Here is a 27,060-nt window from a genome sequence, read left to right as displayed (position 1 = left end):
ACCTGGCCGGCCAGCAGCAGCCGGGTCAACGAGCAGCTGCCGGAACAACATGGCTATGCCTGGCTCCGTCTTAATTTGCTGGAGAGCAGAGAGCCCTGGCTCATGGCCCCCTAAGCCCGTGCCCACCAGGCCCCGAGCGGACCTGGCCACTCCTCAGTCCTGAGCTGCAGACCCTCCCTCGTCAGCATTTAAGAGCTTCCGCTCCAAGGTGAGGTCACTGGACAGGCCCCGTGTGCTCACACCACGGAAAGAAAGAGACAACAGGCCTGGAAAGATTTCTGGTAGATGAGTGCACGCTTGGGAGAGTCAGGGAAGGTTTTGTGTGCTGCAGAAAATAACTCTGCAGACTCACTCACTCACTCGAACTACCCACTGCCTCTGTGGGAGGGTCGTCGGTCCGGCCTGGGGAAGTCTCCCTCCTGAAGGGGCCCACATGTCCCCCCGCTGGCCCCAGCGTGGTCGATGACAGCAGAGCAGGAGTCACACATGGGCAGGAGTGACCCAGGCCACCTCCTGGCAGAAGCTTCCAGAGGGTCCCCGGCCGGCTACCTCCTCTTTCCTCACTACCACCTGAGCAGCAGTTCCCACGCGGGGGCTGAGCCCTCAGTCTGTGTCTTGGAGAGGAGATGACGGGGACCAGGAGGGACCCAGCTGGCCGAGGAGGACGGGGAATGTGAGAAATTACCGCTGGTGATTAAGCCGCTGGGACTTCGGCGGCTGGTTGTCACCACAGCGTATAATGTGCTGACATTTTCCTGAATATCGACCGGGCCCTAGGCTTGGCGCTGAGGGGTGGGTGGACACAAAGACGCGGCAACATGTAACAAGAGAGAGAAATCACAGTAATCATGATACAGGGTGTGATGTGAGGACAGATTCAAAGGGCCATGAGAAGTCATTTCTGGCCAGGGACATGGGGTCTTTCCTGGAAAAGAGTATCCTTCAATAACGGGGAGGATTCAACATGTGACAATGGGCCAGGGAAGTGAGGGCCACGTACGAGGCTGGAACAGGAAGAGCAACAGGGTGGGGTATCTGCTGGGGTCACATCGGACAGATGGTCATCGAGGTGCCGGAGCCACCTGGGGCCGTGCTGGGCATCTGCCAGTGCTAAACCATGCTAGGCCATATCAGACCATCTAGATCATGCTAAGTCATGCTAGGTCATGGTAAGCCATGTTAGATCATATTAGGCCATGCTAAGGTCATGCTAGGCCACGCTAGGTCATGCTACATCATGCTAGGCCATGCTAGGCTATGCTAGGCCATGTTAGATTATGCTAGGCCATGTTAAACCATGCTAGGCCATGCTAGGGGATGCTAGGCCATGTTAGACCATTCTAGATCATGCTAGGTCATCCTAGGCCATGTTAGACCATGCTAGGCCATGCTAGATCATGCTAGGCCATGCTAGGCCATGCTAGATCATGCTAGGCCATGCTAGATCATGCTAGGTTATGCTAGGTTTCTTTCACTTTCTGCAACCCAGGGATTTATTATTTGGGTAGAGCAATTTTTTAACTGATACCTTGAGGATCATTGTTAACATTTTAACATAATGAGACAGGTATTTGTTTTATATAATAAAAAAATTATACATTCATCAGTTAACATTAATTACATCCCCATTTTTCTGGCCACTCTTTCTGATTTCCTGTCGAAACAAACAGGAAATAGAATTCTCTAACATAGTTTACCTTCTCAGCAAACTTTGCTAATACAATCTGTTCCTCTCAGCCAGGGTACCTGGAGAGTGACTCCGGCTCTGGGTAATTATCTAACCTCTGGGGCCTTCGCAATACATAAAGGAGGTCTTTAACTCAGTGGGGGACAAGTCAAGACTGGAGACAGAACAATGACTCAGCGAAGGAATGTGGGAAAGGAGCAGAATCTCAAAAGGTGAGCGGAGCCTGGAAACACAAAGGCTTCGTTCACTTCTGGGCAAGGGCACAGTCCCAGAAGGAAGACAGGAGAATCACTGTTGTCACCAACATCAAGTCCAATGCCCGGGGCCCCGCAGGAGGTCAGGCAGCTGCCAGGCCTGCCCTGAGGAACTCCGGTTCTGTAAACCAGTGTTCAGTTCGACATCACACAGTAACGTTTAAAAAAGCCTATAACAGAATTCAAAGTGAGAAGATCGTGTTTTATAAATCTGTAATGAACACAAAAGACATGGATCACCCTTTTCTCAAACCAAAGCCCCTTCTCCCCAGACATCTGGAGGGCCTTTTGAAGAGTAGTGTTCTCATCTAGTTTGCCGGCTGCTGGAATCACTGTGACCCATCAGGGGGTGTGACCACAGTGCTGAGGACGGCGTGGGGGTGCGTGCGCAAGCCTTTTGTCTGGGCTCACCTCACCCTCATAACCCCAGGAGGCGGGCTCTCATCACTGCCTTTCCTGCAGGGGAAGACCGGGGCGGAGAGAGAAGGGCCTGGCCCCGGGTCTCAACTCACATCGCACTCGACGCCCCGGGTCTCAACTCACACCGCACTCAACCCTTGACGCCCAGCACAACGCGCGGGGGAGGGCAGGGGATCCGAGGCCACGTTCCCGGGTTCCTGGAGTGGCCGCCTCAGTCCAGCCCCATCTCACTCAGCCTGGTGCCCCTCACTTGAGCTCAGATGCCCGTCTTTCCTCCAATCACCTCACTGCTGAGTCAGAACCAACATAACTTTAAGGAAGCTTAACAAGAAAAACCAGGAAACAGGTCCCCAAAACCATCTTCAAAAACAATGTCATGGACTCCGGGCTACGGAGGCTGCAGATGGAAGGTTGTGGGAAAAGCCCTGGATGGTGAGTTTTAGGATCTGGGCTCAGCCTGTGGGACTTGGGACACAGTTCCATCTCTCTGAGCCTCAGTTTCTTTTGTAAAATAGGAGAAAATACCAGACTTAATGGGTTTCAGAGACGAAATGAATTAAGTTTTGAGAGGACACAGCTTGGCAGCCAGCAAGGAGGAGGCACTCAGTAAGGTGGCCTGAACACAGTGTCTCGCTCCAAGCCCATTCCCCTGTACTCACCGTCCAGCGACTCGCTCAGCAGGCGTGGAGGGTGCACCGGTCCTGCTTGGGCTATGTCCCCATAGGGACTGTCAGTAGTCATGTCACCGCGTGCTGATGTGTTTAAATGTCCGTCTCTCCTTGCAGTTCCTTCATTAGCCAGGAGCAGCACAGGTGTGTCCTGGGTGCTCTGCCTTCCACAGCCTTGGACACGAGCATCCTGGATGATGGAGACACTCCATGGTCCCACCTCCTGGTACGCACACCCTCCCTTCCTGCGAGCACTTGCTTCCGACCAGCAGAACGTGGCAGACGTGGTGGGTGGCGGTGCCATGATTAGCATCCAGGAGACTGTCCGTCTCTATGGCTGGTGCCCATCTTGCTGGCCCTCTGTCCTGCCCTCTCATGCACTGAGAAGCCAGCGGCTATGCAGGGAGATGCCCCCTGGAGAGGCTCGCCATGGCAAGGAGCTCAGGGAGGCTTCTGTCCAACAGCCCACGAGATAGAGGCCTGCCAACCACCCCACAAGTGAGCTTAGAAATGGCTCCTCCCCCGGTCCAGCCTTCAGATGAGACAGCCGCCCTGGCTACCGCTTTGGGGAGACCCAAAGCAGAGGACGCAGCTAAGTTGTGCCTGAACACCTGGCCTCCACACACGGCGATGTTGCACATGCGTGTTGTTTCAAGCTGCGTGCGGAACATTTGTTATGCAGTGATAGATAACCAATGTATCCGTTGTACAAGCATGAGCTCCTCTAGGAAAAGTACCCAGCCGAGGCCCAGTCTCTGCACATCCTGGGCTCTGAAGGACTGGCTTGAATTTGATGTAGCCCCTGTGCTAAATGTGGGACTTCAAATGCAGTTCTCTCTCAGGCATTTCAGTGATAAAGGTGAGTGCTGAACAAACCCAGAGTCTGATCCCCGCCAGTGATGCTTTCCACCATCACCGATGCCCATCACCAGCACTTTTCTCCTTGCCTGTGGAGTGAGCTTCCCACCGGAGCAAGACGCAGGCCCACGGGCCATGACTGGACTGTGACCGCTGGTGGTCTGTGTGGCACAAACCATGGTCCCCGATTAATCACCTGCACTGTATGCAGTTTGTATTTGCAAAACTCAAGCTAGAGGTAAGATGTTTCTTTTCATTTCACACTTTAGAAAGCTGAGCCTGAAGGGGCAGAAGTTGTTTGTCCCAGAATGGGCTGGATTTGAACTGGGGTCTCCGTAACTGAAAGGCTCTGCTGATTGTCAAGGACAGGCGCTGGGGAGCTTTCTGTGATGGGCTGGGCAACATTTTAAGTTTTGAGGGACGCAAGGTCTGGGTCACAGCGACTCAACTCTGCCTTCATATGGCAAAAGCAGCCACAGATGGTATGTAAACGAACGGGCGTCTCAATAAAACTTTATTTACAAAAACACGCACTGGCTGGATTTGGCCTGTTGGCCTGGTTTGCGGACCCAGCTCTGGGTCAGGAAAGCAAGGATGTAGGGCAGGGCTGGGAAGGGGGTGCTTGGCTGCTAAGCTGCTTTGTCAAGTATGAGTGCTGGAATGTCCCCGGCCACCAACCTTGTGAGCTTGTCCCCGTCATGTAACCCTGGGACTGCCGGGTGCAACAGAACAGCCACCAGGGCCTGGCCACTCGGGCCCCCTGTGGAGGTCGAGGCAGAGGTGAGTGTGCACGTGCTTGGGCAGGCAGTGGGGGGCCTAGGAAGTCCGGAGAGGCAGGTGACCTGGGGTAGGCAGCCCCAGGGAGAGTGAGGCTGGCCCAGACTGGCCTCATCCACGGTTTTCTCAATTTTTGAAACCCTGTGTCCTTCTGTTCTGATCTGATTCCAGAGGGCCTTATTTTCTAGGAAAAACAGCTGCCCTGGATGAGGCAGCCACACTGGTATGTCCTGCTACCACTGACCAGCAGAGCATTCCTGTAGAACTCTCTGGAAGCTTTGGTGCTTCAGTGTTTCTCACCTGTAAAATGAAGGTAAACTCTGAGCCCCGCACTTGCTGGGATGTGGCAAGTCTGGGGTGGGGAGGGTGTCTCCCTCCAGTTCCTACTCTCTCCCACGTCCCAGTGTCAGGACCGACGGCACCAGACCCCTGGGCGAAGCTCCAGGTCAAAGGAACACGGTTCAAGAAATCGATGTACAAGTGAGGCTGGGGAATTAGGTCCCCAGCAGGAAGAGCTGCAGCAGGCCTCCACCCTGGACAAGCTGGGCTGGGCGTGCTGCCCCTCAGCCTGCTCCGAGCGCAGGGAGGGGAGGAGGGGGCCGCGGCAGACCCCACATGGGCCCTCCCCGCGGCCGCTTGTGGGGCTGTCGCTGACATTCCTGTTGTGTAAGAAAAGTGAAAGAGCATTCTGACGAGGAGCAAGGCCGGGACTCGAGCCCAGAGCGTCCCGTTCCACGTCGCCAATGAACCCGGGAGGGGAGGGCCCACGATCCCTGTGTCAGCTAGTCTTTGAACAGCTACGAGCCGCAGGCATACTTGGAGATGACTGGGCTGAAGCTGGGGGGTGCACCGGCCGTGAGGACCGGCGGAGACTGCTGCGAGGATGGAGACAGCAGACGGCACCCGAAGGAGGGCGGCGGCCGCGGCATTTGACGCTGGGGACCGCGAGTCAACAAATGCTGACCAGCCAAATGGGCTGTGGCATCAAGGGCTGGGAGGTGTCACGGCTGCCCCCCGAGGTGTCACGGCTGCCCCCCGAGGTGTCAAGGCTGCCCCCCGAGGTGTCACGGCTGCCCCCCGAGGTGTCAAGGCTGCCCCCCGAGGTGTCACGGCTGCCCCCCGAGGTGTCACGGCTGCCCCCCGAGGTGTCAAGGCTGCCCCCCGAGGTGTCACGGCTGCCCCCCGAGGTGTCAAGGCTGCCCCCCGAGGTGTCACGGCTGCCCCCCGAGGTGTCAAGGCTGCCCCCCGAGGTGTCACGGCTGCCCCCCGAGGTGTCAAGGCTGCCCCCCGAGGTGTCACGGCTGCCCCCCGAGGTGTCAAGGCTGCCCCCCGAGGTGTCACGGCTGCCCCCCGAGGTGTCACGGCTGCCCCCCGAGGTGTCAAGGCTGCCCCCCGAGGTGTCACGGCTGCCCCCCGAGGTGTCACGGCTGCCCCCCGAGGTGTCAAGGCTGCCTGGATTTGGGGATAGACAGAGGCATTGCCCCCGGGGCACAGGGAGGAGTAGACTCGGGAATCACGCGGCCCTGGAAGGCACCTGAGGGTGTGGGAGTGAGGTGACCATCCTGGGAGAGGGACAGACAGACGGGAGTGAACGGAGCCAGAGAGAGAGCAGAGGTGGAGCCTGGGAGCTGGGGGGTTGTGCCACAGAGACCGGGCCGAGTCGGCCAGAGTCAAAGGCCGGGTCAGGAGCAGGGCTGAGAAGCAGCCGCTGGACCTGGTAACAAGGAGCTCAGGGCGTCGGCAGTTCCAAGGGCAAATGCGGCCGAAGCTGGCGAGTCGCGAGGGGAGGACGGAACGGAGGACGGAGGGTCGGCAGTCCCCCGGGGGTCTGCGTGCTGACTGCATACTGGATTACACAAAGGAATCGTCATTAATTTTTCCAGGTGAGATGATGCCTTCATAGTTTATGTAATCACGTACGTATGTATTGGAAGAGTTCTTCTAGGGGTACATGCTGGAGATACGTTTGAATGAAGTGATAGGACATTTACCAGAAAGGGTGTGATGTCTGAGAAGAGCTGCCGAATCAGCGGGCAGAGGGACGCGGGTGCGAGGACAGAGCAAGCACGACCGGCCGTGGGCGCCAGGGCCGAGCTGGGCGGTGAGTGCACGGGTGCCCGGGGGCCCGCGGAGCCAGCCCGGCGGCTTGTGCCCACTCCCGGCTTCCCCCATCAGCGGTGACACAACACACGAAAGGAGGGGGGTTCTTGAATTCAGGAAGAGCTTGGCGGGGAAGGAGAGGCACAGGCGAGGCCGGGCTCTGGGGAGAGACCCCGGGGTCGGAGCACTTCCAGATCCGCAGCTTCATCTGGGCCGCCAGCAGCGCGGGGGGCGGGCGCGAACACCCCGTCCCCCTGTGGCTGGTCTGCTGACTCACACGCGTGGGGACGGTGCTCCTCCTCCCCGGGGACGACCCGGCTACGGACCCAGCAGGCACGCCAGTCCACGCGGGGCCCCCCGAGGACGGCCTCACCCGCTGAGAGGTCCCAGGGGAGGCCTCTCTCTCCGCCCAGAGTGCGAGCTGCTCAAGGACATGGTCTTCCCCCTCCAGGGGCCTCTCGAGCTGCCAGGGGAGTGGGTCTCTACCCATCGCCAGTACGGTACTCCGAGGAACGTCCCGAGAATCGGCTGAGAACTTGGGACTCCGGATGGCGTGATGTTTGGGATCCTTTCCAAATAGAGCATTAGGCATTCGAATATTCTCCATAACCTTCCTACGTTGATGGAAATTAGGTTACTAGAAGTGTCCTTTATCTACCAACATTTCGTCTGCTGGGGAAGGCAGTAATCCAGGCTGGGGAGCACGTGGTGCAGGAGAGGGACGCCCAGAGCTGGGGGACCCGGTGATGCTCTCGGTGGCCGGAGATGCTGCTCCCGGGGGCACTCCTGCCTCAGCCCTCCCCTCGCCCACTCAGCGCCCCGACCCCCATGTGCTTGCAGGGGCTTTAGAATCAATACAGCTGCCTGACTCCGTTGCCTCATTCCCACGCGGTCTCAGGACAGGGGTCCTGGAGTAAGGGATGCTGAAGACAGCCTGGAGGAGGCAGCAAACGCCAGGGCCGTCCCTCGCAACTCTTCCTGGCCTGGGGAGGGGACGGGCAAGCTCCCCCCTCCCTTACCAATACCTGCCGGGCCTGCTGGGGTCAGGCCCAGCAACACGGGAGGATGTCCCTCTGCGGGGACGCTCCAGTTGGAACTCGGAGGTGATGGCTCGTCGGGACTTTGTGCACCAAGGGAGCAAACCACATGCTGTGGCCCCCGGGGGTGAGAAGGAGCCCCAGGAGCCCCCGGCCACCTCCGGACTGGGGGATGGCCTCTGCGCCCCCGCGGCTCAGCGGGGAGCCCGCGGCAGCAGTCGCGCCTGGCACGCAGCAGACTGTCAGGACCCGGCGACACCCGCTCCGCCGTCCGTGATCACCTGCCTGCAAGTCCGCCTACACACCGCGGGGCCCACCGCATGACAGGCGGGCCCGCCACGGAAGCTGCCGTGGTTTTCAGCCGGTCACGACCCCGCGTCCACTGGTAATTACCTGGAGATCGTGCGTGACGCTGGGGAGGTGCCGTGGGCCAAAGTGCCCTTGACTCCTGGCCGTGCACCCGGCTCAGACCAGCAGACTCCAAAGCCTTCTCTCGCCCCCTGAGGCTGGAGCCCGGCTCTGTGTCGCGAGGGTAGCTAAGCCAGCCAGAAGCCATGCCATTCCTCCTTCCAGCCAGCGGCGACTTCCAAGGAAGGTAGAGCCCACGGTTCCCAGTAAGTTTCTCGTTCTTTAAAAAAGAGCCAACCAATGTTCCAAGATGCTCTGCGGCCTCGTGAAGCGACACTCAGGCCCATTGCGACCCACATGGCCCCTAAAGCAACCGAACGACGACAGTGTGTGACTATCCATTTTTCCTTTTTGGCAAAAGTTGTCATGTCAAAGAGCAAAGGTCAGGCTGCTGACCTGACCTCCTGTGGGCGCTTCCCGCCGGGTGCAGGAGAAAGTCCCAACTCCCTCTTTTGGTGGGAGAACCTGTCGAGTCCTTCCTTTTCCTGAGGCGACAGGAAGTTGTGTGCCTCGACAAGCAGGTGGGCCTCAGGCTCCGGCTGCCGTGGGTAGAGTAAGGACAAGCCGTCGGGGGTCAGGGCTCGCGTGATGACACTGCAGGGACCGAGTCTAGCAGGTGACCCGCGGGGTGGAGCCTAGTGCAGCTCCAAGGAGGGAGGCGCAGGGGGGAGGTGAGGGGGGTCCAGAGAGGGAGGGCGAGCCAGCGGGATGACCATGTGGTGCACTTTTCCATCCCTTCAGAACATAATACACATTCCGTCAAACCCCTGACAGAATTTGCCAAAATGATTATAAAGTTCCTAAAAACGGCTGAGAAGTTCTGGAAAACAAAAAAATAGGGTGAGCGCTGTGAAACACAAAGGACGGATGATAAAGCAGCATGAGGGGGTTGGCGGCACCAGAGCGAGCGTGATTTCGCAAGAACCTGGGCATCGGGAAGAGAGGTCGCTCACAGATGGAACTGGGGCAGCGTCTCCGAAAACCAGCCGCTGAGAAGCTCACGTTGGCCCAGCACTGAAACAAATTCCAGATGCATTCAAGAGTTTTTGGGAACAACGGAGCCATGAAAATTTGGGAAGACAAGCTGGGTACCTCCCGGGCTCCTGGATGGGAAGCAGAGACGCCGCAGAGCGAGAGGTTTGACCACGCAATTTTAACACAAGAAACTCAGCGACAGACAACAGAACAGGGAAACCATGGGCCACAAGTGGGGTCGGACGTGACGTCCCTGATGCATACAAAGCTCTCACCAATCACCCCCAGAACACTAAGACCCCAGGAAAAACGTCGCCGTGTACGGCGGCAGGCATTTACCGGCAGAGTAGGGATTAAAGGCCGGCGGACAGAACGGTAGTGAGATATATTTTGAGATATATTTTCACCTAACAAGTGAGGCGAGATCCAAACGTGGAAGCAGAGAAACCACAGACCCGCGTCCTGGTCCCCACGGCACGGCATGTCAGTGAGTTTCAGCTTCTCCAAGCAAAAAACGCTCATGTCCTTTGAGCCAGGGATTCTGCTTCTAGCATTTTCTCCCAAGGAGAGAATCAGAGAGGCTGTAAAGGATTTGCAACAGTGTTCACAGGACTTTATTTATGACAGTAAGGCCCTACACCCCACGTCCATGCGTGTCTCTCTCCCAGGTGAACAGCAGGAGTAACCCCAGGGGTGGTTTGCGAAGGTTCTCTGCCACCTGGACCCAGCCTCGCATCTGGTACCACCTGCCTCATCCAGGGAAGGCATACCCTGGCCCTGGCTCCCCATTCCTTATGCAGCAGTGAGCCCCACTTGCCTGCTCTCCCAAACCGCTCCTATGGGGAAATTCTGGAGCCCCTGCTGCTTCCAGCCCCTGGACGAGGCTCTAGATGCAATCCCAGACCTGGCTTCGATCCACCACTGCCAGACCCCGATGCAAGAGGCAAGATCTGGAGAAGCCTCTGGAGGCCGGGAGGGGACATCTTCCCTCTCCGCTGAAGGGCTGTGCCCTGCGCTCTCTGCAGGGGCCATCCCCTGGACCAGTGGGGCAGAGAGGACCAGAGCACTCAGAGCGTCTGGGGGCTCGGCGGGTGTGGAGTCTCCTAGCCTCTCCCCTGAGCGGGAGCAGCTGTGAGCTGCACTCAGAGCCTCCAGGAACAGGGGGGCATACGTGGGTTACACTCATGCACGTTCACGGGAAGGTGCTGGAGCTGCTCATGGAGGAAAGGAGACCCAGCAGCCAGGATGGGGAGAACAGGTGGCCTCGGGCGGCCGGCAGGTGCCATGCTGTGGCATCAGGACAGACGGGCTGCACGGGCCTGGCCGGCCTGGCCCCACGGGGCTGGGAGCTGGGGGTAAAGTCCCAGCCAGGCTTTGCCTGGGCTTACTGTCTGTGGGGCCGCAGGGATGGGGAGACTGTGGTCAGCCTGGGAAAGCCAATGCTGGGCTTTTCACAGTCGAAGCAGTAGAAAAGGGGGAGTAAGGGGAGCCTCACAGGTGTGGCTGAAAACCCCAACTGGGCCCCCTGTGAGCTGCTGTCGACAGCCCAGCTCAGAGCAGCCCCCACCCCCAGACACCGTCCGGGCTTCCCCTTCCGTTGCTCGTCCCCCAGCAGTGGGAGGGCCTTGGCGTGTGCCGTGCTTGGGCACAGGGGGCATCCCATTTCATAGAACAGAAAATAGAGGCTGGAGGAGTGACCACCCCAGGACTGGCCTCGGCCCACTGCCCCATACCGCCTGCCCCCCCGCTCTCCTTTCTTAGCCACGCCGGGCAGCTCCTGAAGGCCAGAGCGGCTGCTCCAAGCTTGGCAGGGTTCTGACTTTGCTTTCGGGACCCTGGCTGAGAAACACCTGTCCAAGGCGGGTGACAGCAGTCAGGCCAGGAGGTGGGCCCTGGGCCCAGCAGCCGGACGGCTCTTGGAGGACCCCCACTGGCTACATGCATCTTCTCCTGCAGGCCTGCTGTGAGGCCCGACCTCATGAGCCCACCCTGCCCAGAAGCCTCGCGGGTCGCCTACTCCTCCGCGTGGCAGTTCCTGGGATGGCAGCTGTTCACGACAGAGTCAAAGGGTGAGGCCGACCCTGTGTGTCATCCCCTGGAGCAGGACCGCTGCCCCGAGAGGCCCCTGCACACGCACCCCTCCCCTCCACAGCAGCCTGCCTTTCTTCAGGCGCCCACGGCTCTACTCCTAGCGGATGGCGCACCTGGCCCACAGCATCCACACTCACTCTGTGGGCTATGCAACGTGCCCCCTCATCCTGGAGCCGGGCTGCAGTCTCCGGGCCCCGGGCCAGGCTCTGAAATCAGGTGTGTCCGGGCCGGCAGCTCAGGCCCCCGCCGAGCACCTGGCCGCCTCGGTCACTTCCTGGGCCAAGACCGCTCCCGGCTGCCATCACCCCATCCGGCCAGAGCTTTCTCGGGGTTGACACTGGCTTTCCTCTCCTCTTCCATGACCGTCTTGGCTCTGTAGATGGCCCATCTGAGTTGGGAGATGGAGTGCATTCTGCCTTTAAATCTGGGCCGAGGCTCAGAGGGGAAGCGGCGCTAGAGGTAGTTGGGGGCTGCTCACCCTGCCCCACCCCTGAAGCGCAGGTGGACAGACAGCTGTCCGTGCGTCCCTGGGCCAGGCGCCAGGCCAAGGACCTCTCATTCTTCAGTCTCACCGAATCTCCACCATGACCCTAGGACAGAGGCGCCTGGGCCTGCTGCCTCAGGAAATCAAACCCCAATTCACAGGGGCTCTACCGTCACCCCTGCCTCCCAAATACGACCACTCGGTAAGAGCCCACCCGCTCCGCGCAGTGGCTGTGGGCAGCAGGTGGGGGCAGAGCGGAGTCCGGGGGCTGCTGGGTCCTGAGGGGGTAGCTGGGACGGCGCCGACGGGGTGAGGGGGTCCCTGCTCTGTGAGAACGGGCTGTCATCCCCCTTCCCCGGCAGCAGGGTGTGTGTGTGTGGGGGGTCTCTGCCTCCACACCCCCCACTGTCAGAGCAGGGAACAGGCGCTCTGCCCCCACTGGTCCCCACAAAGCATTCAGGATGAGATTAATTTTTGATCAAAGCAGAACAAGAGTCAGGACAGAACGCCTTGGGCTTGGTTTGGGGCCCATCAGGTCTGCTGTGCTGTGCTTTGTCAGAAGCCCTCACAGTTTCTGAGCTTCTGGGGTCCCCAGATGCCTGTCCTTCTTGAATGGGCAGGGCTGATGGAGCAAACGGGAGCCGGGGCTGAAGCCTCCCCCTGGGCACTTTCCATGTGCCCCTGGCCCCAGGGGTCCCCACCCTCTGGGGTGCTGCCTGTCATCTACCTCTGGCGTCCACACTTCCGAGCAGGGCTGCTGGCTTCCCTCCTTCCCATCTGATCTGCTGTTGCCCCCCCCCCCCCACCGCTTCCCCACACCGTCCCAGGCAATCCACGGAGTCCGAGGACGGTGGGGGGACTCGGAGGGGCTCTCGGCCCCATGGAGCACAGAGCATAGACAGACCACAGATGGCGAGTGCAGAAAGCTGCGTGTGCAACGTGTTCCGGAACAGAGGAGGGAACCCCGGCTCTGCATGGAGAGAGGGAGGAGACAGCTCTCCCCCGAGGTGCTGGCCCCAAAGGTGGGCTGCAGGAGGCCTGCAGGGCTTCCTGGGACGGGGGCGGGGGGGCAAGAGCGGGGATGCTAGATGACACAGCCGATGTCTGTTCCCAGGAGAGCAGCCTGGGAGGCCTGGAAACACAGGCAGGGGCCCATGTGCCCGGCCCTTGTCCCAGGGCAGGAGGGCAGCCTTGGCTGGAAAGTGGGGACCCACCCTTGAGTAGCATGTATCTTGAAGGCTGGGATATGGGCTCCTTGGAGCCCTGTAGCAGCTGGAACCCCGAGAACACAGAGATGGGGCTGGACGGCAGCCGTGCCACGGCACCCCACACCCGGTCCCTGCACCTCTCACCAGAGCAGCTCTGGCCATTGCAGACTCTGCCATCACTGCATGCGGACCGCCGCAGGAAGCACCCATTCCCCTGGGGATCCTCCCAACCATCTGGCCCACGGGGCCCAGGTAGACGCGACATCATTGCCTGGCTTTGGGGACCTCAGGGGGCCACCGCATCTGGTCTGCAGATGGGCGTGTCACCAAAGGCCGGCTCTTGAGAGCCAGTGGGTTTCCTCTGCAGACATCGCTGAAGGGAAGCTGCCTTCCTGCTACCTCACGCTGCAGGGCCACCGTGACGAGGAGCCTCCCCAAGATAGGAGCAAACTGACAGGAGAGTGGAACCAAGAGGGGACATCAAACCAGCCTGTTAGGGCACTGGATCCAGCCATGCCTGAAGCCAGCTGGATCTTCAACTTTTCTGTGACATGACTTAATAAATGATTCTTTTAGCTTAAGCCTGTTCGGGCTGGGATTTTCTCTCCGGCAAACTGGAGTCCATACTGATGTATTATTTGTGCCAGTTTGCAATGCCTGGGCTCAGAAATCAATCTCAATGAGAAATTTCCTAAAAATTACCTTGTCTCCATGAGGTGAAAGAGACTTAAATACTGTATGTTTGGGCTAGACCCAGAGACCTCCTACTCTACACACCTTGCTTTGCAGATGAGGCCAAGCGAGTCAAGTAACTCACCCAGGGTCTCAATCATTCATTCACAAATACTGACCCGCCCTGTGCGCTCATACTCTGCACATTCATCCTGCGGGCAGGACAGACGAGTTCAGGGCAGAGTCGGCATGAGGACCCAGGTGTCCTTAGTCCTACCTCACAGCGCTCCCCTCTGTACCATGATGCCTCAAGGCTGGGGCCCAGAGTGGTCAAGTGACTTGCCCATGGTCACACAGCCAGACCCGGCAGGGCCGCCTACAAACGCTGGACTCTCCTTCGACTCCAGAGCAGCTAGCATGCACACTGAGAAGCCTGCTTCCCTGTCTTCTCCACCAAATACCAAAGACTCCCTGATTTCGCCAGCCGGGGCCGCGGCCCTGCCCCTCCCTGAGTCCTAGCTCAAGGCCCAGAGTCCTGGTCAGTGCCCATCTGCATCCGACACGGGCAGGCAGGTCTCGCCCTTTCTCCCCCGGGGGGCACAGCACACCCTCTCCTGGTGTCCACCAGGCTGCTCTGCCTCTGTCCTCGTGTCCTCGACTGGCCTCCGGGAGGCTGTAACCCCCGTTACGGTGGAAGGAGCGAACACACAACTCCCTTCCTATCTCCCTCCCTGCACCCATCCGAGGTTGTGTGGGGGGCGCAGAGCGGCAGGGACGCGCGCGGGGCTCTTCCTGTGTGGTGCTTACGAGGATCCCCTTGCACGGAGCCTGGCCCTTAGCACTTAGCAGCTTCTCTGGTCCCTGCGCCCGCCGCCTGCCCACCGGACCGACGGGCCAGCGCTCCGCCTGCCTGCCTCCCCAGAGTGTGCACACTCCTGCACGCCGGCTAGCTGCCCCCTCCCCTGCCCAGGCGCTGTGGGAGGCGTGAGGAAGGACACTCGATGGAGAAACGTGCCCACCGCACGCGTGCCTGTGGCAGCAAGGGCACTGGGGTCACTGTGGCCACGGGGCAGATGCCCCTGTCCGCATCACCCTGCTTCAGGAGGAGGCATCTCGGATTAGCCCTGTCCCCCACCTGCTCCGAGGCATGAAGTCCACCCGCTTCATCTCACCCCACCTGGGTGCTTCCCAGTGCCCAGGATTCCCGCGGCTGCTCTGCTGCCTCGAGCTCGTGGGAGTCTGGGGACCTCTATGTGCAGGACAGCAAAGGCCTTGTGGTCCCCTCCGGTCCTAAGTTCAGGATGAGGAGCATTTTGACATGAGTGGTCGTGGTCCCGTGAGGAGGAAGACAGGACAGTCCCATCTGATAACGAAGGCAGAGGTGTCCACACGGTGCCCGAGGAGCTGGGCACAGAGGGAGAGAGCTGGACCTGTACCGGGGAGGGGGCCAGAGAGAGCTTTCTTTTTTTTTTTTTTAAAGATTTTTTATTTATTTATTTGAGAGAGAGAGAATGAGAGAGAGCACCTGAGAGGGGGGAGGGTCAGAGGGAGAAGCAGACTCCCTGCTGAGCAGGGAGCCCGATGCGGGACTCGATCCAGGGACTCCAGGATCATGACCTGAGCCGAAGGCAGTCGCTTAACCAACTGAGCCACCCAGGCGCCCCAGAGAGAGCTTTCTGGGGGACAAGTGCCCGGAGTCGGGTCCTGGGCAGGAGGGGGAGGAGTCAGGGCCAAGACGGGGAGCAGGGCTCCGGACACTGAGTGTACGACGCTCAGCGGGCTTTAAAAGCGCTTCTTGGCATCTCCTGCCAGTGGCCTCAGCAGCACAGCTGGCTCGTCAGAGCGCATGTGTGGGGCCAGACGGCCCTGGAGAACGGGCTCCTGGGTAGGGCCCCCCTTTCCCTTCTGGGGTTATGGGGTCCAGGAGCCTGTCGCTGGAAGATGTGGGGAGACAGCACGGGGAGTGGGCGGGGGCCGGGAGGAAGGCCTCTAGGGCTGGAGCGGGGAGCCCTCCCGGAGAGCAGAGGGAGATGAGGGGCCCCGGGGAGCAGGAGGGGCCGGCACCCCGCCTCAGGGCCCGGCCCCGGCTGCAGCGTCCCGGGCTCCCCCTGTGCACTAGGGCGCGGCGTCCGCTCGGTGCTGCTGGAAAAGACCTGTGCACCACGCTCGGGCAGCTCTCCCCACAGAACAAGCCACGTGGCCATCGACGGACGGGGAGAGCCAAAACGCGTGTGTGCGCACGGGGGAGGATTCTCCAGCCGTGAGAAGGAATGAGATGCTGACACGGGGCTGTGAACCTTGAAAGCGTGTCCAGTGAAAGCAGCCAGCTCGAGAGCACAGACACCGCGAGGCATTCGGCACAGACAGATTCCTAGAGACACATAGTAACCTCCAGGCCGCCGGGCCGAAAGCGGGACAGGGGAGGACGGGGAGCTGGAGCGGGGCTCCTCCAGCCGCACCGTCTGCGTCTGGGGGTGGGGACGGCTGACTTCACGCTGCGCGCATTGAGCCCTGATGCACGCCAACCCGCCAAGGCCGCGCAGAGCACGGAGCGGGCCTCAGGCCCGTGGGGACCCGGCCGGCTGACGCGGCGCCCTGTGCCTGCCCGCCTCCCTCCCTGGCTCCTGTCCTTCCCTCTGAGCGTCGCCCTGGCCCTGCGACTCCGGATCTGCCTCCAGTGCCCTGGGGCCCCGAATGCAGGCCGCCCACGGGCGGTTCAGGTGCCCCGGTTCCAGCTGCCCAGTCACGTGCTCCCCTCAACCCAACCCCCGTGCTGACCGACGTGGGCCCAGGTGCCAGAGAGGACTGGAGCCCCGGCCTCCTAGACAGCGCAAGCTACGTCCGCATCCCCTCCCTGCCTGTTCCTGCTCGGCCTCGGGAGGGAGGGAGGCTCCCCTGAGGGGAGGCGCATCTGCCAGAACACCGGCCGCCCGGCCACACCACGCCAGAGGGATAGTCCTGGGGACAGACGTACAGAGACTCCGACAAACCTATGCTCCAGGCATCGCATTTCACTCATCCTCACTTGGGACAAGTGTTGCTTGATGGTTCCAGAAAAATCCTGCTAAATTAGGTCCCCAGTGCTGCCATTTGGTTTATAGCTCTCCAAATCTCGAAAGGTCACCTGACAGGTTTCTGCGGGCCGGCCGAGAGGCCCTGGGGGTCTGTCCTCCGAGGGAGTTCCCGTCGTCCGCACCTGCCCCAGCTGGCCCGAGCAGGGGCCCCAGCAGAGGAGGGGGAGAGCCAGAAGGGAGCCCAATCTGCTCTCAACGCCACATGATGTCTCTCAGGGAGCCTCCACACGAGGGACAGCCCTGGAAACAAACTCAGTGCCGCGTCTTATCTAAAAGGGGTACAAACGATGATCCACGTGGCTTTCTGAGTCCTGAGAAGGGGCCGTGACCAGGAGGTCAGGCTGACATGGGGGCCGGGCTGCTGCTGGGGCCCTGCAGGAACCGTGGGCAGCCGAGCACAAACTTCCCGGCAGAGGCCAAGGTCCCCACGCGCCTGGATTCCCGTGGAGGCAGCAGCCTCTCCCCGGGAGCATGTCCTGGGACGCACGAGGAGGGCTCTGGGTGTGAAATGAACCCTCGGGTCTGAAAGCACGACTGGACGGGTCTCTCTGGCCTCCGGGTCGGCCCAGCCCTCGGCAGATCCGTCTCTCCCAGCGGGGACCTGGAGCCTCCTGGTGGCGCACCGACATGGTGCTCCTCATCACTGGCACGCTGCGCAGCCCAAGAGCGCCTGGCCAGGCCTCCCGGAGGGCAGGGGCGCCCGGAGCTTACCGGCCTCACCGACGAACACCTCCACAGGCGCGCTGGCCGGGCTCTCGCCGATGATGTTGTAGGCCGTCAGGATGACCTCGTAGCGCCGGTATTTCTTCAGACCTACAGGTGGAAGGAGACGGGTCAGCTGGCCCGGGACCACCTCCCCGCCTGGGAACCACACCGAGGGGCCTCTGGGCAGGCCGTGCGCATCCCCAGACGGTCTGTGGAGCGGCCTTTTGCTCCTTCCCCGGCCCCGGACTAACAGCCACCGGGCACGGCAGCAGACCCGTCCCACTCTGCGCTCAGGGTGAAGGCGGCAGCACGCCGTCTTCGGAGGGAAGAGTGAGGTGGCAGAACGTGACGTGGGCTTCCTTTGGTCCAGAATCGCTCCGTAAGAGCAGATGGGGAAAGACCCCGGCATTTAAGGAGGAAATACACTGGCAATGCAAAGACCTCTGAGTTTTTAACAACCACATTCCGGATGACAAGGGCGTGTGAAGCCACATACATAGGGTTCCACAGGTCGAGCCCGAGCGACAGGACGAAAGTAGCTGACCTGTGAACCAGAACATTCTGGAAGGTTCTCCGGCTGGTTAATATTGCTTTCCTGAGGCCCTACGTGCGGGTCTGACCCCTGAGTGAATGGTGACTCAGGCCAGGCTTCAGATCTCGCCTCCCGGGGAGCCGCCGGTCCGCAGAGGTTCAGTGACTCGGACCACCAGGTTCCTGCCCCCGCCGGCTTCCCGGGCTTGCCCACAGAGCGGAGAAGGGGCCGCCCTCTCCCACCCTCAGCCTTGCCGGAGCTGAGCTGCCTAGCTCGCGCACCCGCCTGGCCTGCTCGTCCTCACCCCCAACCCCGGGACCGTGCGGCTCCTCAGCGTCAACTGAGACAAGCCAGGGCGGACGTGGACGCGGGCACGGCTGGGGCCCCTCTGCGTCTTCATCACCCGGACTGCAAAGCCTGGAGCGCGGTCCCGCCAGGGAAGCCTCGTCTCTGGAACCCCGGGCCGCACCCAACTCTCCAAGCGGCTCCTCAGCGGGGAGCGTCGCGGTGGACGAGGCAATGGGTGGAGGAGTGGCAGCTGGGTGGGGACATGGGGCGGACCGCAGATGGTAGAGCCATGTTCGGGGAGCAGCGTGGAGGAGAAAATGGCGCATGTGAATCCCCCCAAACCCCGGCCACCAGGGCGGGGCCCGCTGCCCAGGAGCTGCCTGGGACGCAGTGGGATGGCGCTGGCCCGCCCCGGAAGAGTGCCCGCACACGGTAGGGCCTTGGGAGGGCCAGCCGCTCCTCGTCCCCCTTCCCGTATCCACGTGCCAGTCCTGGGAAGCTCCCGCACGGGAGTCACATTGGGGGGCCCCCTTCGCCCTGCATTTGGACCATGAAACCCTCTGAGGACCAGGAGCGCGAGGGCAAGCAACATGGCGCAGCTGGGGGCAAGGGACGATGAATGGGCAGCCGAAGTGGGGTGAGTGCACGCAGTGGGGCGCTACTCAGCCCTGAAGAGGAAGGGTGTCCCAGCCGTGCCCCAGCGGGGATGAAGCTCGAAGGGGAAGAAGCCAGACACAGCGGGACAAGTACTGTGTGCGGTCCCTGGAGACCTCAGACGCAGAGACAGAAAGGAGAGGGTGGGCGCCAGGGGCCGGGCGGGGGAGGGGTGGGAGTATCCGGTGGGGGAGGGGTGGGTGTTTCATGGGGACGGAGGCTCAGCCCGGGAAGAGGGACGGGACCCTGGAGGCGGCGCTGATGGTTGCACGCAGCCTGAACGTGCTTAATGCTCCCAAACTGCACGTTTAGAAACGGTTACGATGGTAAATTTTGCGTATATCTTACCACAGTTAAATAATGAGTAAAAGGAAAAGGTCAAAGGGAACCAGACAGGAGCTCTGGCTCCATCTGACTTTCCCAAACTCAAAGACCAGCTGTCAGTCAAACCCCTTCCCGGCCTCTGCTTCTGGAAGTTTCCTGTCTGCCCAATGGTTTTGGTGTGTTGAGAAGCGGCGCTGGAGAGGGGGAGTTCCAGAAATTAGAGCCATTAGTCCAAGCTGCTTTTCACTTGGTCCCCGGACAGGCCAACTGGCGCGGGCCCCGGGCTGCCCCGCGGTCACGGCGCCTCCCGCGGAAGGCGGCGGGCACTTACGTGTTAATTCATACGTCGTTAACGTGGAGCTGTTCACCGTCTTGAAGCTGCTTTGGGCTATGAGGGGTGAGCAAAGCAGAAAGGCAGTCAGCCAGCAGGAAACGGGCTGCGGGCACGGCGGGCTGCGGGCACGGCGGGCCGGCCGAGCTTGGAAGCCACTGCCCGTCCACACCGCCGCCTCCACACTTCCCATTAGCTCACTGGGGGCCCCTGCACTGCTTCCGGAGACAGCCAGGCCCCCCGGCCCGCGACAGGTGGGGTCCGCACTCACCCTCTAAGTGCATCAGACGCGTATCCGGCCCTCGAGAGGACAGGAAATGGGTTTCTCCCGGGGCGCCAGGCACGGCTGTCGGCCTACCTGTGCTCAGGTAAGAGCCCCGCTCTGACGGGGCCGGGCAAGCCACAGACCACGAGCACCTGTGCAGGTAAGTGGACCCAGCCGCATCCTGGGTCCTTTGATTTTGCTACAAAGCCCAGGTGCTGTCTGGCCACAAGCCAGGGATACCTGCGGGGCAGGGATGGGGTCTGTGGCCAAGAGCGCGGAGACAGATGAGCCACTTGTTCCGATCAGCCCCACTCCCAGGATAGGCCGGGCCAAGCTGCTCCCGTCGGATACCCCGTGACCCCAGCAGGCCCAAGGCACAGCCTGCTCTGTGGTGGGAGGTGGAGAGAGCAGGGATGCAGTCCCTGAGTCGCACATTTGGAAGCCACAAGGATGTCGAGGGGCAGGGAGGATCTTCTGTGACACTGTTTGGGGGATGCCCTCTGACCCCTTCTGACAGAGGAGGGTGGGGGAGAGCAGCGGCCTTTCCAGAACTTCCAGAAGCTGCCTCAACTGCTGTTGGGTCTGAGTCGTAGCCCGAGCCAGGGGTATTGGGGAGAGTGGCTGAGCAGGTGGATCGGCTCCGGGTGAGAGGGGTGTGCATGCACCATGAGGCCGGGGGGCAGGGGGCGCCCGACTGGACCCCATCAGAGCAGCAGGCTGTGACCGGCCTCTGTCCATTCCGCACCCCCCCCCAGATGGGCTCCACATGGGGCAGCGATATGATGTCCCTGGAGGACCTGGCTCATCTCCTCCCTCCCCGCCACAGCCCACCAGCCTCACGCAGGCGGGTGCTCCTGGCTGGCCCACCAGGAGGCCCCATCCAGGATCCCCCTCGGCTCTCCCTGCCTCCTGACCACTTAGCTTTGCCAGGCCCTTGTGTCCTTGGCGAAATCCCTTTACCCAAATTGCTCCTCCTCCGAGAAGCCTCCCCTGATCTCCCCTGGGTGCAAGCCCCCAGAGCCCAGGAGCTCTCCGTGGATCACCACCTCTCCGTGCACACCTGGGCTGTCCCGGAGACCTGCCACCCCGGTGGCTGTGCCCCCGGGAGGTGAGCCGCATCTCCTCTCACTCTCCAGGGCATTTCCCACCATGCCTTGCATGGAGCCAACATGCACAAGGGTTCCTCTCCCCAGTGCATGGTGTGGTGCCTATCTCGGGACAGGGAAAGAGTCTCACCTGCGAGCTCGGCCCGTAAAGCCGAAGGGGTTTTGAGCGTCTTGGACACGGTGGCCGAGGCTGCCTCTGACTCTAGCTCCCGGTAGTAGATCCGGTAACCCTGCAGAAGGCCGTTCAGGCTCTCGTCTCTTGGAGGCTGCAAATACATCACGGTCAGCCCGCCAGTGGGGCCTGGCGACCTCTGCTTCAAGCTGAATCAGTCAACTGTGCTGGAGGAAGTCACTAATTCAAACAGGTGGTTCTTGGTTGTTTACGGACAAAAAGGCAGGTGCCGCATTCATGAGGAGGAGCACAGGGGACCCCCAGGCAGAGGATCAGGCTCTGAGAGCCCAGGCTTCCTGGTGCCAGTGTGTAGGCACCGCACATCTTATCCCGTGGGCAGCCCCCCGGAATACTTGTAGGAGCCCCAGGCTAAGGCAGGGCATGACCGCCCAGGTCGCAGATGGGCGAGGAAGCTGCCTGTTGCCTGGTGAACCCAGAACTCTAAGGGAACTATGCATGTGAGCTGGTTCTGCATCATCCACCGGCTGGCCCCACCCTGTCCCTGACGGCCACCTAGGCCCGTGGCAGCCTCACTGGGCCCCCCAGTGACTGCTCTGCATGCCAGGTCACCCCCACTCTGCCCTGACTCAGACCTAAGCTGGAACCCCCATGGTCCCTCCGATGTCAGCTGGCATACGAAGGGCCTAGGGTAGGGTAGGTGCTCATTCGACATTTAGACACCCTGAGGAACATGAATGGTGGTAGACGGGCCCTGAGGCTCAGAATTCAACCCCCACAACGGGATGCGCACTGGGATGCCCAACCCACATTCTCCCTCCCGTCAGTTTTTGTTGATTAATGAGTCTGGGGAGGGCCATGGCAGCCACAGTGCTGGCCAGGGGGCCAGGGGCTCTGGGTCCCGGGTCTCCTCTGGAATACTCAGCAGATAAGAACAAGAACTGCTCAAGCTGTGACCAGACAGATGCACAAAGGGCACGCCCAGGACCCCTGGCTGCAGCAGGGTCGTGAAGCTTGTCCAGGGACAGGGATGCACGGCAAGTTCCCCGTGATGCCCACCCAGCCGCTGTCTACAGGGTACCACCAGCCTCCTAGTAACACTGTCCTGGTCCCACAGTAGAGGCCACAGCTTTGTTGTAGGAAAACCCCTTTGCTGTGGGTTGTGTCTTCCATAAAGATACATTGGGGTCCTAACCCCCGTACCTGTGGATGCCACCGTATATGGGCACGGGGTTTTGCAGACCTTGTGGTTGAGAGGAGGTCACACTGCCACAGGGAGGGCCCTAATCCAATGGCTGGTTTCTTCTTTGGAGGGCAACTTGGTTTTATTTATCAAGGTTTTCAAAGCACTTGCGCCTTTTAATCCAGCAATTACACTTCTAGAAATCTACCCGACATAAATGTTTGCCTATATGGAGTCCTGAGTCCTGCTAATACAAGCCAAAGCTACCAATCTCTCCAAAACCCCAAAACAAAGTATCTATGGGTCTTTTCAATGACACCCAAAGACAAGAGGACTACCTTCAAGCTTGAAGATCACTAATAGCAAAGCTGCTTGCAAATGTAATGGCAAACTTTGGACGGATGAACACGAGCAAGGTATTGTAAGAGCTAATTCACACGGGGAGCCCAAGTGTTCCGCATTATCAGTTGCTGAAGATGAAGACAAAGCATATTTTGAGAAGCAAATTAGGATCCAGCAATCATTTGACAAATACTGAGGCAATAAGAAAATCCAAATATCCTTAGAAGAGAAGAATTTGGACACACCCACAGGGAGGGCTTCATGTGAGCCCAGAAGCAGAGACCCGAGCGATGGCTTGCAACATTGTGACTTATAAGAAGAATATCTATTTAATCATTCAGATGAGCCATATGTTTCTCATATACGTGTCTTTGTCCAGAGTGACCAAGATGTCTCTTGTCATGTTAATGAGGATGTGGGCTGGTCGCCAGGAGAACCAACCTTGTGATCAGAGGGTTGGAACTTTCCATCCCACCCCTGACTTCTGGGGACGGGAGAGGGGCTGGAGGTTCAATCAATGGCTAATGCCCAGTGCTTTCATCAGTCAAGCCTGTGTCATGAAGCCTCCACAAAACCCTAGAGGATGGGGTTCGGAGAACTCCTGAGTCCATGAACATCTGGAGATCTGGGGAGAGAGCATGGAAGCTCTGTGCCCCTCCCCGAGACCCTGTCATGTGCATCTCTTCCATCTGGCTGTTCGTGAGCTATATATCATTTCATAATCAACTGGTGGTCTCATCAATCAAATATTTCTTTGAGTTCTGTGAGCTGCTCTAGCAAATTAGTCAAACCCGAGGATGGGGTTGCGGGAACCTCTGATTTAAGCCAGTGGGTCAAAAGCAGAGAGGACAACCTATACTCGTGATTGACGTCTGCAGTGGGGGGCCGTCTTGGGGACCAAGCCTTTACCCCGTGGGATCTGATGCCATCTCCAGGTAGAATCGAGTTGGATTCCCAGACCCCCTGCTGGTGTTGCGTGTTGGTGTGGGGGAGCCTCCACACACACACTTTGGAACTGGGGCCAGGAATGCGTTTACGCCTCGACCAGCTAGGGACTGCCACGGGTTGTCACCAGCAACCAGAAGCCAGGAAGGAAGCTGGCCCTTTGGCTTTGGACTTCTGGCCTTCAGACCTGTGCGAGAACACATTTCTGTTGTTCTAAGCATATGGCCTGAGCTAACTTGTGGCGGCAGCCCCAGGACATTGGCACATCCTTGCCCCCAGACTCTTGCTATGCAATTCTTACTGCCTGAACCCAGGGACCAGAGGGATGTGGATGTTCAGATGAATCCTGTTCTCTTTCAACCCTTGCTACTCACAACCCAAAGAAACCAGCGACGTAGCCCAGATAGCCAGACATACTCATAGAGATGCAGCTAGCCACGGTTTACATGCAGGCCTGTACCACAGGGACACGGTGTGCCTGGTAAGTTCAGGATGTCTTTGACCATGAAAACTGCTCACGTCAACCCAAGCTACCGGCAGCCCGACGCCCTTTCTGAGTCCTTTGCGATGCCTCCAACTCATGAGGAGCTCTACAGTGTGTCATCTCCCCCCACCAGATGCAGGAAGGTGTAAGTGGGAGATGTGAGTGTGCTTGCCTTGCCTTGGTGATCCATGTGCATCCCTCATGGAAGGGCCCCACATGTCCTCAGCACGACGCTCCTCCTGGCCCCTGGGACGCTAGACCCCAGTGTGGGACACACATTCTGTGTTGAAGTCACCGGTGTCCCCCACAGTGTGCCAATGCCCCACGGCCATCCTCAACCAGCACGAGGCTGTGATCTGGGAGGAGCTGTTTCTGCGGGCTTTCCCTTTTCCCGCTTGATTTTGGTTAGCTGTCCCCAGCAACGCAGGGGACCTTCCCTTCTGGCTCGGGCCGCTTTTGCAGGACTATGAAATCTAGGGATTTTGATGCCAGGCCAGTCTCTTCTGTTTTGCTTTTGGCCTTGTGGGGTTGCCCGATTTAGCCAATAAAATACAGGACACCTAGTTAAATTTTAATCTTCGTATAATTTTTGATCTGAAATTCACATTTACCTGGGGACTGGTGGTTTGTCTGGCTAACCTGCTCCCTCCCCCGTCTCTGACTGCCTTCTACCCAGGGCGGGGTCCCTGGGACTCGGGTGGGTGCACCCTTCCTTCCAGCCCCTGTTCCCAAACCATGACCGTGACCACCTACTCCAGCTGGGAGCCCTCTGTCCTCTCACTCAGCAAGAAAACAGACAGCGAGGGCCTCAGGAAGCTGAGCACTGGCAGGAAAGGGAGAACCGGTGGTGAAGCCCAGGAGCCTGGGGAGTGGGTGACAGGCTGGGGTTTTCTTGTGGGTTTTATTCTATTTTATTAAATTTCCCCCATTTCCTACCAACTTTGATGGATAAAACCTTTGTGTTCAAAAGGCCTGGAGAGGGCCTGCAAGGGGGCATCCCCGCGTCCTGGGCTGTGCCCCCGCCCAGAGACCCGTGTTCCAGTCCCTCTGTTACCGTGGGTGTGGCCCACAGGGTTTGTGTTCAAACCACTCCCTGAAGCGCTCACAGGGTTGCTTTCAGAACAGCTTCTGGGTCCCCCAAACCCTGCTTTAGAAACTGGCTCCCGCGGTAGGAGGTGGGGGCCGCTCGGCGTGACTGCTGACTGGCGCTGGGTACGGTCCCCGCGGATGTGGACGGAGCGGGGACCGTGTGCGCGGACGCCGGGCGCACACACGCATCTGTTCGTAAGGAGAGATGTGGTCGCGACAATCTGCTTCTTCAGCTCTGGTCCTGGGTTTCTGACTGGCCGCACTTGAGAATTAAAATCCTAACTCCACGGGGTGTCCTTCAGACACAGCTATTGCCACGTTGTAACAGAAAGCTTATTTAAACCCCTTAAAGAAATACGATGAATGGAAAAGTTGGAAAAAATTGATGTCTAAGAATGCAAAAGAGACGTTGCTTCATCCCATCACCTAAATCTTACAGAAGGAGTACGGGAAGTGACCTCCCGCAAGGAGGGCAGAGTGAAATGCTCCCCAGATCCAGCGTCTCTGTCCCTCGGGACGGCGGCTTGGTGCATAGGCCGTGAGGGAGCGGGGACAGCTCCGGGCCCCCGTGTTTCCCCTGCAGCGAGGACGGGACACCAGGAAGGTCAGAGGAGCTCCTACGAGTAGGTGTTTGCTCACACCGCGTGCACCACTGGAGCTCAGGGAGTAACGCACGGGAATGCTTCGTGTCCACATCCAGCTTTCCTCACAGCACCTCCTGCACCCGGGAGCCTCGGGCCATCCTGGCTGAGCGTCCCCAGACACTGTCCTCGAGTGGCAGCAAGGAGGAGTGAAGGGGTCTGGGCAGAGATGATGAGACATGCTGCGCTCCCTTCCCTGAGACCTGAGCTGACTGGAATCAGAGGGAGGGTAGAGGCGGCTGGGTCTATTTAAGTACCAGCCCAGCGATGTCACCGCTGCCGGGTCACCCCCGCAGCCTCCCTCAAAATCCCAGGGTGTGGTGGTGGCAGCCTCAGGCACAAGCGGACCCCCAGGAAGGCTGCAAAGGCCCCAGGGCCTGACTCTGCAGATGCACAGGACTGAGACACAATAGCTCGAGGGTAATCCACGTCTCGTGGAGAGAAGCTGGGGTTTAGCTCACCACAATTATCAACAGCAGGAAGTTGGGAGTTTGGGAAAATAACTGTCCTCACTGGGGACCACATAGGGTTCTGCAACAGGCAGCAAATACCCCACCCACGGCATGTGTGTCCACGCTCATGCTGGGGCCAGAGGACAGAGGGGAAGGGCCGAGGCCATGGATCCTGGGCTCACGAACATTTCTAGCCAAGGAGGAGAGGGTGCTTTTGAGGTGTGAGGAGAAGCCAAGCCCGCGCTCACAGGAGCAACCGCTACCCGCAACCAGGCAGGAGAGGCCCTAGCGCTGCCCTCCCCGCAGAAGCCATATGGGCTTGGGGGACAGGTGGCCACGTAGCCCAGGCGTGGCCTCGTGAAGGCTGCCGTGGGTCCTGGCCCCAGGAAGGACAGGCTCCACGGAGATTCTGGGGCTTGCCTGCATGGGATTTGGAATAGCGTTTAACCACACTTTCTATTCCTAGAGTTTGGAGTAAACCCATCTGTCATTCATGAAAGACTCTGGACCTCCTGGAAGGTATCAGGAGGGCAGCTCCGTGTGACACATGGAGAGTGCTAGAAGCCATGGGCCGTGTTCAGGCTCTGGACTCGAGTCCTGGCTCCTTGCAGTGTGGGCCTGGGCTGGTGGCTCACTCTCCCAGGCTCAGCCCTGGGCCCATAGCAGGTGGAAGTCTGGCGAGATGATGTCTAGAGCCTCCTGTGACTCTAAACAGAAGGTTCTCTTCCAGCCACAGACCTGCTCTTCAAGCCCTTGGTCCTGACCACACTGCCGTTTCTGATTCCACACTGCCTGAAGGCAAGGCCGGGTCTGTGTCTTTTCGTTTCTATTTCCCTGCAGCACCTGTGACAGGCTTTGGTCATGGCAGGCGCTCAC

General features: G+C 59.7%; 1 protein-coding gene across 5 annotated transcripts in view; it reads right to left on the bottom strand.

Moving 5' to 3' along the window:
* SDK1 (sidekick cell adhesion molecule 1) overlaps positions 1 to 27,060 on the bottom strand; it is an 877,999-nt gene that overhangs the window by 47,219 nt on the left and 803,720 nt on the right. For 3 of the 5 annotated variants that reach the window (XM_078074254.1, XM_078074255.1, XM_078074259.1), the window contains 3 exons: positions 21,049 to 21,184; positions 19,548 to 19,604; positions 17,425 to 17,526 (listed from right to left, as the gene is read on the bottom strand). In XM_078074254.1, the coding sequence (XP_077930380.1) occupies positions 17,425 to 17,526; positions 19,548 to 19,604; positions 21,049 to 21,184 (295 nt within the window). The remainder of the gene's footprint in view (positions 1 to 17,424; positions 17,527 to 19,547; positions 19,605 to 21,048; positions 21,185 to 27,060) is intronic. The other 2 variants (XM_078074256.1, XM_078074257.1) reach the window with 1 other exon arrangement.

This window comes from Halichoerus grypus, chromosome 6 (assembly GCF_964656455.1).
Source record: "Halichoerus grypus chromosome 6, mHalGry1.hap1.1, whole genome shotgun sequence".
In the NCBI taxonomy this organism is placed as follows: domain Eukaryota; kingdom Metazoa; phylum Chordata; class Mammalia; order Carnivora; family Phocidae; genus Halichoerus; species Halichoerus grypus.
Note: the sequence above shows the minus strand (reverse complement) of the source record. Positions and strands in the feature narration are given on the sequence as shown.